This window comes from Hesperophylax consimilis, chromosome 13 (assembly GCF_061612785.1).
Source record: "Hesperophylax consimilis isolate HC1 chromosome 13, BYU_Hcon_1.0, whole genome shotgun sequence".
Taxonomy (NCBI): domain Eukaryota; kingdom Metazoa; phylum Arthropoda; class Insecta; order Trichoptera; family Limnephilidae; genus Hesperophylax; species Hesperophylax consimilis.
In genome coordinates this window covers 29,214,270-29,231,397 of record NC_142848.1, presented here as the reverse complement: position 1 = coordinate 29,231,397, position 17,128 = coordinate 29,214,270, and the positions used below count along the sequence as shown (strand labels likewise).

The 17,128-nt window shown below is 33.6% G+C and overlaps 1 protein-coding gene across 1 annotated transcript in view; it reads left to right on the top strand.

Moving 5' to 3' along the window:
* Nucleotides 1-275: 275 nt before the first annotated feature.
* Sema1a (semaphorin 1a) overlaps nucleotides 276-17,128 on the top strand; it is a 169,496-nt gene continuing 152,643 nt past the window's right edge. The window contains exon 1 of the mRNA XM_089638985.1: nucleotides 276-368. Coding sequence (XP_089495111.1) covers nucleotides 328-368 — 41 coding nt within the window. The 5' untranslated portion in view covers nucleotides 276-327. The remainder of the gene's footprint in view (nucleotides 369-17,128) is intronic.

Here is a 17,128-nt window from a genome sequence, read left to right as displayed (position 1 = left end):
TTTTCCATTTAGCTTAATATCCAGCGCTTTGTCTAACACTCGCCTGAAATCGTGAATCCATCCGTCCCATTTGAATTTCATATATTCCAACACAGATTTTGTATTGGAAATTTAATCCCCAATTAGACAAATATTTGGATCACAAAAAATGTCCACAAAACTTTTTTTGCGTTCTTTTTTGTTCTATGAAAGAAAACACACTTTTTCATCCAGTCGATGCCGTTTTTCATATTAACCAGTTCGCTAATTTGTGTTTGTCAATTTTTTTCAGGAGCGGACGAAGTGTTCAAGTTCATCGGAAATGACTCCCATACGGACCACTTCAGGATGGTGGTGAAGGATGGTAATTCCCTTCTTGTCGGAGGAAGGTAAGCTATTTTCATTTTTATTTGGTTCATAAGGGAAAAATGGATAACATAGCTAATTAAAATTTACTATCATGAATTTCTTGATATAAAAGCATAGTCCTGAATATACCTTAGACCAATCCTTTAAAATCTTTTCACTAATTTGTTATATGTGATCAGTCTATGAAAACTCGAGTCTACACTTTCCCGATCCATTTCCAGGCCAAAACATTTTTATTTTATTTTTTGTTTTATGTATATTTTATTTAGTTATAAGAGTTTACATCTTATACCTAATATATTATTTACTATGACTACTACAATATTATTTACTTCTTACATACTAAAATTTAGATTTCACAACATTGAGACATAATCCACGAAAAACTGCAAGACTTTTAGCTTCCTTAACAATTACCGGGAGTTCATTGAACATTTTAAAACCTTTATAATAAATATTGTTTTGTGTTTCTGATAAGTGTGTTTTAGGAAGCCTAAAATCGTTGCAGTTTCTCGTAGGATATAAATGAACTGCACTATTAATTCTAACATTCTTTGACATATAGTCAGGTAACATTTTATTTTTTAGCTTATAAATAAACACTAAGGTATTATAAACTAATCGTTGCCACACACTTAAAATAATATTGAGTTGACGTTGCATGGTTTTTATTCTGGTGTACCTGCTACAACACAGTATTGACCTCATGCCTCTGTTCTGGATTACTTCCATTCTCTTAATTTGGGTTTTGTTACTTAGAAATATTACACTTGTACAATAATTTAGATGGGATGCTACAGTGGTATTGTAGATCAATATCCTTGTTTTAATGTCCAATTTTCCTTTTATCCTACTTTAGAAATTAACCTTTTTCGCCATTTTTTTATTTAAAATTTCAAAGTTAGTGTTAAATTTTAACTTGTTATCTATTATGATTCCCAAGTATTTAATTTCTTTTACTTCTTCCATATTTTGATTGTCTATATTTAGGACAGTATGTACGTTTAGTTTTTTCCCTAATACCATGAATTTACTTTTAGTTACATTTAATTTCAATTTATTTATGTTTGACCACTTAGATAATTCATTAAGTTCATTTTGTATTTTTGACAATGCATCTTCAATATTATTTGCTATAATATATAAAAGTGTGTCATCTGCAAAAAGTTTGATGGAAAAGTACTTTAAGCACTTCACTATATCATTAATATATAAAATAAATAGGAGCGGTCCCAAAACAGATCCTTGAGGAACTCCAATGTTGATTTCTTGTTCTTCAGAGATAGTATCTCCAATTTTGGTTTTTTGTTTTCTATTTTTTAAGTAATCAATAAACCACTGCAATTCATTAGCACGGATTCCTATGTCCTTCAATTTCATTATTAGTCTTTCTCTGTCTATCGTTTCAAAAGCACGTCTAAAATCCAAGAACACTGCTATTGTGATTTTCTTCTGATCCATAGCTGTTTTCCATTCATTTATCACATAATTTATTGCTGTTTCACAGGAATATTTATTTCTAAACCCAGATTGTTCTTTTACTAGGATGTTATTTTTTTCTATAAATTTACTCATCTGTTCTTTCACAATGCACTCTAGTAATTGTTCATATTTAGGCAATCCATTTATTGGTCTGAAGTCTTCGAAATTTTTAGCATTTATTATTTTGGGCACTGGTGTTATTATGGAGGTTTTCCATGACTGCGGAAAAATTCTCTTAGTCAGAGATTCATTTATTAGTGCAACTAATCTGTCTCCTATAGCTGGCAGTGCATCTTTGATTATGCTTATAGTAATTCCATCCGGCGATGATTTTGGTTTCATTGTTTTAATGATTTTCATTAAATACTCATTTGCTTGCCAGAAAACTTGATACCAACATACATAAGATGTTATTTGTATTTTTCCGGACGTGACGGAAATAAACTGTAATTTGCCAACAAACTATTCACGTTTTTTCGTTACTTTGTGTATTTATTATGATTTCATGCACATAACATTCTTTTAACTCGACTGTTTTGCTGAACACATCAAGTTTCGCTTATACCCTAACCTTTAGGACAATATTATAACAACTTAATAAAAAAAATTATGGTTAACATTATATTTTCTATAATGACTGAAACAAACTACCTATTCACGTTTATATTCAGTTACCTGTTTTCTTACTTTTTATCATCGGTAATAACACTTTACAGATATTTAATATGTAAAAGTTAGTTGTTACGAACAGCATTTTTCAAATAAGTTGATGAACTGTTCGATTTGGTATATATTTCACTACACTGCCTCCAAAGGATATTAAATTCCATATTTAAAATGTTAGTTAGGTACCCACTGGAATAAACCAATAAACTAAGCCTTTGAAATATTCTGTATTGCTTCTCATTTCAAATTTACTAGCACACAAAGCAAACATCTCCGAAAAATCTGCAGCGGAACTTTTCCTCGCTCATCCAATATTTACCGCGGCTTCTATAGCAAATAAAAATCTCCGTTTCGAGCACCGATTGCCCCCTATTAGCGTCAACTTAACGGCTGGCGCGATGTACCGAGGTACAAGTCCCTTCCCGATTCACCCGATCTGGCCGGCTATATCTTCGGTAAATCTCAATCAGCCGTACCTACCTAGACAGTTTATGCCTCGGAAAGGGGAGGGCTGGAGCCTATGATACCCGCCTTGCCTACAAATCGAAAAGCATATTAATAATGTCGTTCCGCGATGTTTAGTTGGTACCTTCTTAGTGTAGTACTCCCCCTCCACCTATTGTGCACTATCCTCGTTTCACAAACAGAACTTCCATCCGAAAAGTGATGTTACAACACTAATACTAAACTTTCTCTACGTGATTGCAATTTTTATCAGATCTCAGATTCCATCTGCCGTCGTAATATAAGCCTGCTATTCGTAAAAGCCGTTACTATACGTTGGCTTGCCGTAAATAGATACCTAAAATATAAAAACTTTAAAAAACGAGTATAAAATGTATTTATTATTAATAAATAGTATTTAAAAAAAATACCATTGTTTGACTGAGGATTGAACCTTCTTCCCGAGGGATTAACTAAAATGAGTGATCCGTGCTATCACTTAAGCCAAATCCTAATTAGATGCCGAGATTTCGTGTATTAACTGCTGTAAATTTTTATAATGTCTTCCAAAATCAGAGAAATTCGTCTGTATGCGCGAGTATGAGTGAGTGCTTGAAAAAGTTGATGGAATACATTGTCATCTAGTTTCAACTCGATCTGATGTGGGGAAGTAGGTTAATTTCCACTTGCAAGATTCCACTTACTTCATTCATTTATTGTATTTAAAAATACAGAAATAATTTTTCATTAGTAACAGTATCCAAGTAGTACGTTGACCAAATAGAAAGGATAGATTTATACACGTATAAATTGAAAGATGAGCGGTTTAGATATGAGTAAAATATCTATAGAAAATGTGCAAATTCGTTCAATTTAAATGTTATTTTCTTATTGCTGCAATTCGTACGCCTCGATTTCTTAGATTAAATGGAATAACTCGATTCATACCGAATTGGTTTCGATTTATCCTTAAGAATGTTTGTTGATTATCATTCAACACACATTCTTAAGGATAAATCGAAACCATTAGAATACCAAAGTGGTTTCGATATATACTTAAAGCGATGCACTACGTCCTGTAATATTTTGAATCGAGCCGCCATCAATAACACTCCTTACGTAGATGGCGATAAGGCATAAATTCCCGCTTAACTCCATCCAGCTGTTTTGATTTAGGCAAGAAAAAAACATGGCCAAAAAGTGCCTTTTATTTTATTTTGTGAATGTTCAGGCATAAATATTTAATTGTTTTCTGATCATTTTATAAATAATTTAATTTGCCACATTATACAATAAAACTAGACTCTTGAGGAGGCCAAGACCCACCAGGGGTTGTAGAGCCAAAAGTGATGATGATACAATAAAACTATAACCGAAAATGGGTTCGTAAGTAGGAAATTTTGAACTTTAAAGCAGTTTTCATAGGACTTATTTTTTTTTCTGGGCTTATAAAAAGACTTATGTAAAAAATACTCGATTATTTCAAAGGCCAAGATGTATTATACTCGCGGTATTTATTTTAAGCATCTGAAACATTTCTAGGCGGCAAAATTTTCAATCCAAAACACATAATTTTACATTACTACGTAGTGCATCGCCTTAGGAATGTTTGTTGATTATAATTCAACACACATCCTTAAGGATAAATCGAAACCGTTAGAAAACCGAATTGGATTCGATTTATCCTTAAGGATGTTTGTTGATTATCATTCACACTTTTAGATATCTGTTAAGAAACGCTGTTTAATCTCATAAGTCATTTAAAGAAAATAATTCTCTCATTCATTTGAGCTAACTTCCACATTTTACTTGTGCAATCTCATTACTCTTTCTCCGGGGACTTTAAGAGCTTCTTAAGCTTCCTCTAAGACGGTGCAATAGTAGTTTTTCATTGCCTTTCACAAATTCTAGTCTCCGCCCAATTTGCAGTCCCTCCACATTTACACATTCGTAAATCATCCCCCTGTTCCTTTACGACCTCCTTCATCTCCTGCCCTCCTGGTAGCTGGTAGCCTCCTGAGATGTCGGGAGATATTTCACCCGCTCTGTATTTTTTTACACCCTTAATAAGTAATATCGTAAAACTGAACTTTATGGGGGGCGGTTAATGTTCACTAAATCATTATCAAATCAATATTTTCTTTTTTGATTACTATGATATGTAAATATTGTCCATTTTCCTGTTTAATGAATATGTTGTGAAAAAAACTGTGTTACTAATACTGTTTTTAAAGACGTTCTATCGTTTTTAAGTTCAGTGAAATGTAAAAAGATTTTCTTCTTTCGTATACGAATCAGCGAATTTTTTTATAACTTGGTACTTCACTACGAACTGTAAACAAAATTATGTACTCGTGAAGTACCTGTGAAAATTACAGGATTATAGAGGGGCTATTGCTTACTAAAATTTCATCGAATCGTGTTCCACTTTTATCACGCTGGTAGCAGTGCGCGAGTATCAGATTCGGTAGTTTCCGGTCGTCCGGCGTTAGACCGTTGGAGGTCAAATTCGTGAACTCATTGGAGGCAAAAAACGTGGAACCAATGTTTCGTTTCGCGTCTTATGTAAATGTACTATTTCAATAGGGATAGTCAGAATTCCGGAAAATCAGTTCGATTTTTGAAAATTGCAATTTAAATAATATATTACTTAGGTAGGTACTTTATCGCTTGTGTGAATTCTACAAGCAAACACTTCTGATTTTGAAAACTAAGCATAAATAGTCTAAATTAACTAGCGATCCGGAGGTCGTAGGTTTAAATCCCTGCGTGAGCAAGTAAATTTTATTTGATCGATTTTTCTTTTTTAATAATCAAAAATAATATGAGGTATATTTAGGGCATCCATTAGAGTTGAAGATACTCTCAGTATCGCTCTGGTGTAAGACCACCGTTCAGTATTGAAACGTTGCTTGAAATGGCTTTAGCCATGTTTTGGTGACCAGCTCTGAATAGCCAGGTACTTCCCTACCTTCCTCTTACCCACATCCTTCCTCTCCCCACTACCTTCAGTTTCACAACATACGACAATTTGAGGTGCCATAATCTCACTGGCTCCAGACGGTTGGGAGTTGTTGGTACTCTTGTGCGGTATTAATTTTTTTTAATGCAGTATCATGAAACCCACATTGTTACTGCTGAAAAAACTACATTTAATCTACTCTAATTTGACTGCGTATCAGAGGTAATGCGTTAATTCTTCCTCAGGCATTCTAAACGTTTTCTGCCATTCACTACCGTATACCATATTGTTAGTGTTAAAAAAACTACATTCCATGGTCTTTAATTCGACTTTATATCTCATTCCAATGCAGAGATAATGAGTTAAGTCTTCCTCGGGCGTCTCGTTCCCATCCCTTCTACCATTGAAACCACTCTCTAAACACTCCTGAAATGGAATGGATTGGAAATAAGCCGACGTGGCTCAGTGATCCAGAGCGTCTGACCGGACATCAGAAGGCCCAGGTTCAATTCCCGTTAGCGGCAATTATTTTTACTATGGAGATATTTTTTTTTAATTTCTATAGATATCACAGGAGACTAATTACTCCTGACGCTAATCAGAAGAAACTTTGAAATTTTCAGCGATATCGGTCCAGTAGTTTTTGAGTCTTCAGGGAAATAAATATTAATGTACACATAAAGATTAAATAAGCTCTCGATAATCTACATCACTTTCTGTACTTTTATTTATTTAACTTTTATCTTGTTGAAAAGTTATGCCGCTTCTAAAACTGTATAATGTTACATTTTAAGCGAAATAACTTGATCTGTATTTTCGCTTCTTGTTTTTTTTATCATTTCTATTCGGAAAACTCTGAATAATACATCCAGTAATGAGTCCGGGGGCATTTTCAAAGTTCTGCCGAGTCGGCAATCAAAATTACTGTTTGACTGGCAGAAGTAATTCACTGCATACTCCCACTTTAACGACATGGTTGTTATATTATCTTGTTTAAAACACAGCTTCCCAGAGATAACTCCAAACTATGGGACATTAAATTTGAGGCCCTCGCTCGCCGTGACAAGGGAAGTTATGGTGGACGTAAACGACGGCGCTGGGGATGAAGAACAACCACCGGTTTGATGATAAAACTACCCTTAGCTGTAAAGCAAAAATATTATTAAAGATAAAAGTTTACAACTGAAATGATCATGTTTTACAATGTATAAATTTGTAAGATATGTGGATTCCGTTGCGTTGGTTTTTTTTTTTTTTTTATAGTGCATACCTCACAAGAGTCCCAACTGCTCCCGTCTGGAGCCAGTGAGACTATGGCATCCCCAATTGGGGGATGTTGTGAGGCTGAAGGTGAGTGGGGAAGGGAAAGAGGAAGGTGGGGAAGTACCTGGCTATTCAGATCTAGTCACTAAACACGGCTAAAGCCATTTGGAGCAACGTTTCAATTCTGAATGGTGGTCTTACACCAGGGCGATACTGGTAGTATCTTCCACTCTGGAACGTGCCGCAAATATACTATATATCATTTTTAATTAATTAATTGTGAAATAACACAAATTAATCAAATAAAATTTATTTGCGCACGCCGGGTTCGAACCCGCGACCTTCGGAATGGCAGTCCAATGCGTTACCACTGGACTATGCCGTCAGTCGTTAAAATTATGTTGCGATAAAGTACTTATTTACTTGGTTAGATAAATAAATATCAAAATGATTTTACTATACACTTTTAAAATTTGTATTTCTTTTATTTAAATTGTTGACAAATTTCGAAATTTAACAAGTTTACAAACGATGTTCGTACGAAATGTAAATTTATGATCGTCTTTTGAAATGGAATGATCCTGTTGCAAATATTTTTTTATAAATTCTCTCAACTTCACAAATCTTTCAATGAATATATCCCGTGATTTTTCACGGGTTTTCGCTAGTTCAACAATAATTTTTGTAACGTTTTAACGCTTCACACTTATTAAAATGACTCAAATCAACTAAAAACTAAGAAATTATATCCAAATTTAAAGCATCTTACTTATGAACACTGACTAGTGACTTATAACTAAATAATGTGTTTTAAATTTTACACAACTGATTAACAATCATTTCTTTATCATAAAATTTGTGTCAAAATATTTTAAACACGTTTGTTTAACAAATTATTATGAACAATAATTAGTCGCCTGAAATATCAATACAAATTGAAAATATCTCCCGAGTAAAAATAAATGCCGGCGATGGGAATTGAACCCGCACCTTCTGATGTCCGGTCAGGTGCTCTGGACTACTGAGCCACGTTGGCTTATTTCCAACACGCCAAATAATTGTATACAAAAATTAATTTGTTTGTTGCATTAAGCAGGTGGAAAAAAATATAAAAAAGCATTAATTGTTGATTGAAGTACTAGTACATATTGAATTATTTGGCGTGTTGGAAATAAGCCGAAGTGGCTCAGTGGTCCAGAGCATCTGACCGGACATCAGAAGGTGCGGGTTCTCATTTAATAGACGACTTGATTTTTGTATCGTACAATTTATTCCATGAGAATCAATTATATCTCGCAATACATCCGATTAAATCAAGTCCTTAACGTATTCTGCCATTATTATTAGGTGTGAATATTGTAAAAACGTATTATGCCAACGTACACTATAAATAAATGTAATACATTGTTGTATATCCGGGGTTCTCACAAACTCTCTTATTAAACAAAACTCTGGCACAACAAAACACTAGAACGTATGATGTGGTAGATTGACAATGGGCTCTGATCTCAATAAAATTAGCAGGTGGTTGGAATAATGTGGATCTCGACCTTATTTATAACTAACTTGGTCTCTATAATACTTGACAGCTAAACGCTAATTATGTTTAACTTAATATACTACAATCTAGTGCCTTCTATGGGTAAGCTCATACGCTAATATCCAAGATATAATTATAAGATATTGAAAATGTAGCCAAAAGAGTGCGCACACTGACACATATTTATTTCATTGCGGGAAATTAAAAAAAAAAAAACAAGACTTAAAAAACATATACTACGGGCTGTGTAACTCAATCATAACCTAAGGTTGCATTGGGTGGGGAGGTACAGGAAGAACAACATTAAACCCGATATTGAAGGCACAGAAATCTATTTTACGTGTTATTATGAAGAATCCTTTCAGATATTCAAGCGACGCTCTCTTCAAGGAATTTAATGTACTAGATGTCCGGCAGTGCTATATAAAAAAAATTGTAATCCGTGTTCATAAAAATAAAAACAAAATGAAAAAAGCCGAACACAAACATCAAACCAGAAGTAAGGGAAGAAGTGACCTTTACGTTCTAACACGCAACAGAGCGGCTTATCAAAAAATATTCTCATATCTCGGTCCTAAAATATATAATAAAATCCCCTCTCAGCTGAAACTGTGTGAATTGTCATCCTTCGGTCCAAGCGTAACAAAATGGTTGTTGGATCTAGGCAGGACTGATTCCGAAATGTTACTAAAAAATGTAATTTGATAATTATTTATCACGAACGCCTCTATGTATCTTTTTATGTATCTTTTATGTATCTTCGTTTTAACATACTTATTTTATCTTGTCTTAAATCCTGTATTCGTCTAGGATAACTTGAAACATGTAAATTTTACTGTCCTAAAACGGGAATCCTTCCTAGTTGGACAGTCAAAATCATAAAATGTAATCAATATTAAGAAAAATAAATAACATAAATGTTAAGTTTTGATTGGAAGGAACTTGTAAATGATAACACATCAGAAACTTTAAAAGGACTCTTGACTTTTATTTGCTCTATTCCCAATTACATTGTGAATATCAGGAGATCCAAACTACCCAAGACAGACCAAGGAGGTTGTCTTTACTTATTAAAAGCGTTAGCGAAAAAGAGAAAGGTACAATAAAATCAAATCTTTTATAATCTACTTGGGAGTTTGCACCTACCGACATCTATGTATAATTTTTACAACTATTTATCTTGGTTACATACAATTCAATTTTATCTACTTGGAGAGGTGTGAGTCCTATATCTTCTTCTTCCTTGCACTATCCCAACTCATTGCCTAGGTAGGCTGTTGGGGTCGGCTCTTCTCGTCCTCAGGTTATAGCTTCTTCGGTTCTGAGTGTCGCTTTCATCTAGGCCGTTTCTTTGTAGGATTTTGGAGCATTGGGTCATCCAGGAGTTCTTTGGTCTACCTCTGGATGACTGTCTTTGAAGCTCTATAGACATTGCCTGCTTCACTGTGTGGTCTGGTGGTCTCCGTCTTATGTGCCCATACCATCTTAACTGTCGTTCCTCTAGCTTACTGTTTATGTCAGTGACACCCAGGCTACCGCGAATGCGTGAGTTTTTAATTTTATCTTTTAATGATACTCCTGCCGTCCATCTAAGCATTCGCATTTCTGCTGATTCGAGTTGCCTAGAGTAGGAGTTGTACATAGGTGTGAGTCCTAGATAAAAACTGCATTATTCAATTTTAAACAATAAATGTTTAAAATAGTTATTTTTAATTCTCTTTTTCGAGGTATTTAAATCACTATTTCATTGGTTTAATCTTGAAATAGTATGAGCCAAAGACACAACATTAATGCGTACCCTAGTTACATTAGCAGTAAACCAAATTATCTGTCTCCGAATGATAAAGATAGTTTGATATGTCCGAAGGGTTGACCGGCCAACTTAGCAAGCCCAACTGGCTTACCGCAATTTCCTTTGAGGTGTCATCTCTGCCATAGTGAATATCTCAGGAGGGCTGCTCTAGAAAATATCTGTTAACTAGAAATGTAACGAAATTGGGCTCAGTGCTCGGTCTTCTTTGATCCGAATAAATTGTTATTATTACGATACCTTACTATACTTATATACCTATATACGCGGTACATTGGGAAAAATATCTTACTATGCTTATTTATTTATTAATTTTCGGGAAATCGACAGTTTACATTTAATCTGTTTGTACATAAGTATTATATTGTAAAATAAAACCAATTATGGACTTCCTCCTGGTGACGTAAATTAAATTTGTGAGAAAGGAATATGAATTAAAAAATTTATACCAAACAAAAGATTATATAAAACGAAAAATTTACAAAACAATACATTTATAGCCATGGAGAGAGGTTGTAGATATAAATCAAATCATAACAGAGATATAAACAATAGAGACATAAATATTATTCACAAACTATCAGAGAAATATTATTTTATGGACCTCTTGTATTTGGTAAGTTCGCAACTGAAAATATCAACCTTGGATGACACGCTATTGTAATTATTGCATAGTCTGTTCAGGTAAGAATTCTGCTTAGAGTTCGTTTTTAGGTACATTGGGAACAAATATCTTACTATACCTTTATACATGGTACATTGGGAATAATATTTTTTTAGCAATTACATTATTCAGTTTCCTCGAGTATATTGGCATTGGCCTCAAATCTAAATTTGAGTTTTGTATGAAAAAGGTCGAGCAACCGTGCCTCTTAAGCCCCCCCGTACCCAATTTCTACCGATTTATAACAAATTTCTCATTAAATCTTAAAATTTTTAAGTTCCAAAAAAATATATGTTATTTTTGAAGATAATATCTATACGTTTGTTATGCCAAAACGTCAATTATATGAAATTCCCTCGAAAGAAAAAAATCGCAAAGTAAGCTCCAAAAATTATTTAAAACTCATAAAATCTCCCCATTTCAATGCAGTAATTTACTAAACTTGGCGGCTATTGTGTCAATGAATAGTTATCCTTTGTATTCTATTGACCACTAGTTCTATGAACAGTATACAGTAAAGTTTTTCTTATTTTATAAATCAAAACCAAAATTTCAGCTGTATTTATAAATAAGTACTTAAATATTCCGTAAAATTTATTTTTACAATTTCAAATTTGGAATATTATACGAGTTTTTTCAAAGAAATTTCACCTTCTTTTCAATATTATTGATTATTCCGTGAGTGGTTTATTTATGATTATTCCGATAGACATCTCATAGTAGGATCCACGTTCTTACGAACCCCGATAACAAAAACAAAATTACAGATGGGTGAAATGCCAAATCGGTTTAAAAAAGGACTTATTAGACATTTTTTCTTGCCGTGTACTTAATATCAGGAACTTTGTGAACATGTTTGTGTGAAATAACTCCAACATTTTATCCTTATAAAGCTCACTTATTTTCTAAAGTCATGAGACTATTAAAGTTTTTTCTACTGAATATATACGACTATACGTTTACTATCTGTTCCTTTCACGCAGGAACCTTTCCCTCTAATTTGCTGTTGATAAAATAAAAAGCTTTAGTAATTTGAACAAAATTACACGACCCTACCTGTGTTTTCCTCTTAATTCATGACAGCCCCCATTTACAGTACCCCACTCTCTTTATTTCTCCAGAGTTTTTCTGCTTTCTCGTCTTTGATTTTAAAAGTTTAACTATGAAACAATATTATTTTACCTGTGCATGTGACATGTTACATTTTAATATTGAAACTGATGCATGTGTTGTAATTTGTAATAATAAATACCATCAAATTATATAAAAAAAATCCAAACAAGCGATTAATTACCTACATACAATATATTTAATCGGACGATTATTTATATTCCATATTTGATGTGCATTGAAAAATTCGATGCAAACTTTTTTTGTAGTTTTGATTATCAAATTCTTGAAGTTACTCGTACATTCCGAAAAAACACATGAAAGTTTGATGTATGGTACATTTATTTTTCTTTATTAAAAAAATATATTTGAATACATTAATCTGAAATTTAATGCAGAAAATCTGCATTACTCGCAATGTCACTATTTTTGTTTTAATTTCAATAGAGCTTGTTGAAATCTCCCGATAGAAAATATTATTATATTTATTATGTCAGTGGAGCCACTTGTAATATTATAATATCCTGGGTGAAGCCACTAGTAGTAATACAATATCCTGGGTGAAGCGACTAGTAGTATTATAATATCCTGGGTAAAGCCACTAGCAGTATTATAATATCGTGGGTGAAGACACTAATAGTATTATAATATCCTGGGAAAAGCCACTAGTAGTATTATAATATTCTGGGTGAATCTACTATAATATCCTGGGTGAAGCCACTAGTAGTATTATAATATCCTGGGTGAAGTCACTAGTAGTAATACAATATCCTGAGTGAAGCGACTAGTAGTATTATAATATTCTGGGTGAATCTACTATAATATCCTGGGTGAAGTCACTAGTGGTATTATAATATCCTCGGTGAAGCCACTAGTAGTAATACAATATTCTGGGTGAAGCCACTAGTAGTATTATAATATCCTAAGTGAAGCCACTAGTAGTAATACAATATCCTGGGTGAGCGACTAGTAGTATTATAATATCCTGGGTGAAGCAGTGGCTTCACTAGCAGTATTATAATATACTAGGAAAATCCACTAGTAGTATTATTATATCCTGGGTGAAGCCATCAGTAGTATTATAATATCCTGGGTGAAGCCACTAGTAGTATTATAATATCCTGGGTGAAGCCACTAGTAGTGTGAAATAAAACTCATCTATTCTTTAATAATTCAAAATAACTCTAATTTTTTCGAGCTGATGAAAAAGCAATGTTTGTATTTCCACCCAATTCATTTTTGATAGGCTTCCTTTTAATTATCTGAAAAAATACGGCTTCACTCGTTATTCCCTCCTTCCTCCATTTTCGTTTTGTTTAAAGGCTACAAAGGTACTTGGATTATCTTTTTCTTTTTTTTACTCTGCAGGTTTATTAACTTCTCCAACACTCCTCTGTTTTACGCTCTCTCTTTACTTTCCAGAAATGTGCAGAGTTGGAATATTCTCTACCATTCTGTTATTTTATACATGGAGTTAACGTGATAATTTAATTATGTACCTAATACCTTCTTTCTTCAGCAAATAAGATTAAAATATCAAAAGGAATCAATTAGTATAAGTGCATGAATTTTCAGTCTAGGAATAACAGTTTCCGTAGCTTGGAGGTCTACGCATTTGATTTTGAAGGTGGTTGGTTCAAATCCCGGTTCAATTTTTTTCTGTACTAATGTAAAAATAATCGTTTTTTTAACGTTTCTTTTCTGATTGGTGGTCTTTCACAGAATCCCGGCGTTGCCCGGGCTTTAATCAGATATAGTAGAAAGTAATTTTCCTTTTATCTTGAACGTCAAGTGTGCAAAATTTCATCGCGATAAAATTTTTGCTTAGTGGGTGGGAAAAGGGAATGGGGTGATTTTTAAAAATCTGAAAGATATTAATCTTATTTCACTTTTGAAGGTCAAGTGTGCAAAATGTCATCAATTTCATTTAACTATAGATTTATTTAAAAGAACTGACCCACACCGGGACACTCTTCTTTATACATATATATTAACTATCTAACCTTTCGTCAATTCTCACAAGGGTAGCAGATAGGATTGACCACAATACAACTCTTTCTTGGCACATACCTTTTGTTTCATTCACAATCATGCATCGTCTCTTAAATACCCTTAAGTTATTTTTGACTCTTGACATGACCCGACTCAAGTATGTACATGGTTATCTTGGTTGTACCATATCTTCTTTACTGACTTATTCTAGCATTCACTTTTGCATGTATATTCTCCTATAATATTTCTTCGGTCGTCCGACGTACGCCTAAGAGATCTGTTTTCTACAGCATTCAGTAGATACAAAAATATCGCCAATACATATTTATCCGTTGTCGAGAGGTAAGGCTCTCGACTAGCACGCTGGAGATGACGGGTTCAAATCTTGGCGTGGGCTAAAGCTAAACTTATTTCACAAATTACTCAATTAATAATGTTATATTAGCGGCACGTTTCAGAGTGGAAAATACTCTCAGTATCGCCCAGTTGTAAGACTACCATTCAGAATTGAAATGTTGCTTGAAATAGCTTTGACCGTGTTCGTGGTACATCCCCGCCTTCCTATTCCCCATCTCATTCCCTTCTCCGCTACCTTCAGCCTTACAACATACCCCAATCGGGGAGGCCATAGTATCTCTTGTATAAGTCTACCGGTATAATAATAAAGGAACCATGTGATGGTTACTGATTTAGGTGAAGTTGTAACCACTTACCTTTAAAAAACATCATAAAACGGAAGCTTGCCGAGTCGCACAGGCTTCGAGCAATAAAAAATTTAAATCATTAAAATTCTCCGGGAGTCTGATGAAATATGGCTTACCCAGATTCTATAAATATTTCCAAGATTCATTTCTGTACCGTTTTCGTTGTGTGCTACCATCCGTCAGCGTCAAACCGATGTCGGGATGTGGAAACGCTCCTTAGGATCTCGACTCGCAGAATCTTTAAAGATCTCTTCAATCCACTTCACCTGCCGAATAATATATTCATGTTGTTTCATGTGATTCTTACTTCCCTACCCACGCACGGATTCCGTACGCCCGGAATAAGGGGCGTCTATAGTGCGCTCTGACGAAGTTGTACATCTGAACATCGCGTTTATGCTGATCAAAAAAATAAATTGGAATAACCTTGCCTATTGCCCTGTTTTAACTCGACCATTTGGCATTTCATTTGTCTGAAATTTTTTTGTTACGTTCCGGTTCCGGTTCAAGATGGCTGCCGTGTTGGATACTACGTTTCGATCACGCCAGAGTTAATCCGCCAAATCGTAATAATCAATACTATAATTAGTACCTACTGGCCTGAAGATAGTTTGACAAATGATTTGTCATTGAGATTTTAACGTTTTTACGAACAAACTCCATATATGAAATTAAAAGTTGTTACTTGAAATATATACTTTATTATTAAGTAGGTAGATATTTAAGCAGAAACCTTATTTTATGATTGTTGTGAATATTTTTTAGGTTACTATGCCGTGTTTCGCTGATAGGTGTTTAAATTGTGGTAAAGTGTGTGATTATGTATGTAGAAGTGATAATGTGTTGCGTGCGTTAACATCTTTGGGGCGGGGTACTTCGGTATAATTAATACTTAAATTAATGTGATTTTCTGCGTTTAGTTTTAGTGTAGCCGTCCGGTACAGGATACCAAGAACTATTACGCTTAGCCCCTTAGCGTCCCTATTAATTTTTAAGTTTTTTGTGAATATTCTAAGTTAAGCCTCCGTAGCAAGCGTTCAAAAAGAAAAAGAAGATGATTTGAAAGGTGAAAAAAATATATACTAATTAATAGATGTCAGCGAAAGTATTTAATAAAGCATTACTTATTTAAAATAGAGAAAAATCTTTCGGTCAGTGTCTTAATTACCATTTAAAGAAACACTGTGAATTTTTCATACCTATTATATGCTAAATGATAGAAACAGATGTGTGTTAATTTTCGAAATTTACAAAGATTTTTTTAAAGAAAGATGAACATTCCTGGGTTACGAATATCCTGGCAATATTTGAAAATATCCAACTACCACTACAGTAAGCGGAAAATACTGCTTGTGTTGTGATGGAGGACTAAGCCAGCCGAGGAATTAAACACATTACGCCTGGGTGGGACGTAAAGGGATGCCAACTCAACCACTGACCGGTCATTATATATTTGTAGATATCAGATGAAATTAAAAAGGATTTAAGATTTTGTAAAATCCAATTGATTCTATTTTCCATCACAAAAATACATACTCTTGATTGTGTGATCGCACGTCGTCTATAAACCAACCCTTATTTCTCAGATACATAAATGTTTTCATTTTTTCCTAGGATATTTCGCCCCCGCCTTGTCCCCCCTCACGTAGATAACCCTGCTATGTTCTGTTTACAGAGACGTGCCTACTTAAAGAGATCACTCAATAAAACTTGTATATTCTCGTTTTGTAAGGAAACGACTTTGTAAGGATATCACTATAGTCCTTTACGTAAAGCCTTCGTGGTATACAGTTAGATATTTCTTTTAGCATGTATAAAATCGGACATCCTTGTATCGTCATTTATAAATTTACTCAATTTTTATATTTTATTAGGATTAAAAAAACAATTATTTCTTTCTGTTTTTTTCTTTGTTCAGTATAATCATCAATTTAATTTTCTCATTTCGGTTAGTTTCAAAATTAGAATTGATTGTAATAACGCGAAAAATCCGTAAAATCTTATGATAATTTAATATTTTTACAGAAAAATATTTGAATTGTTATTTCGAAATTGAAATTACAATATAAGACATAATACAACAGAGCTTGAAAATAAAGTAAAGTATTGTATTAATACGTCCATGCAAACTAAATAATAACAT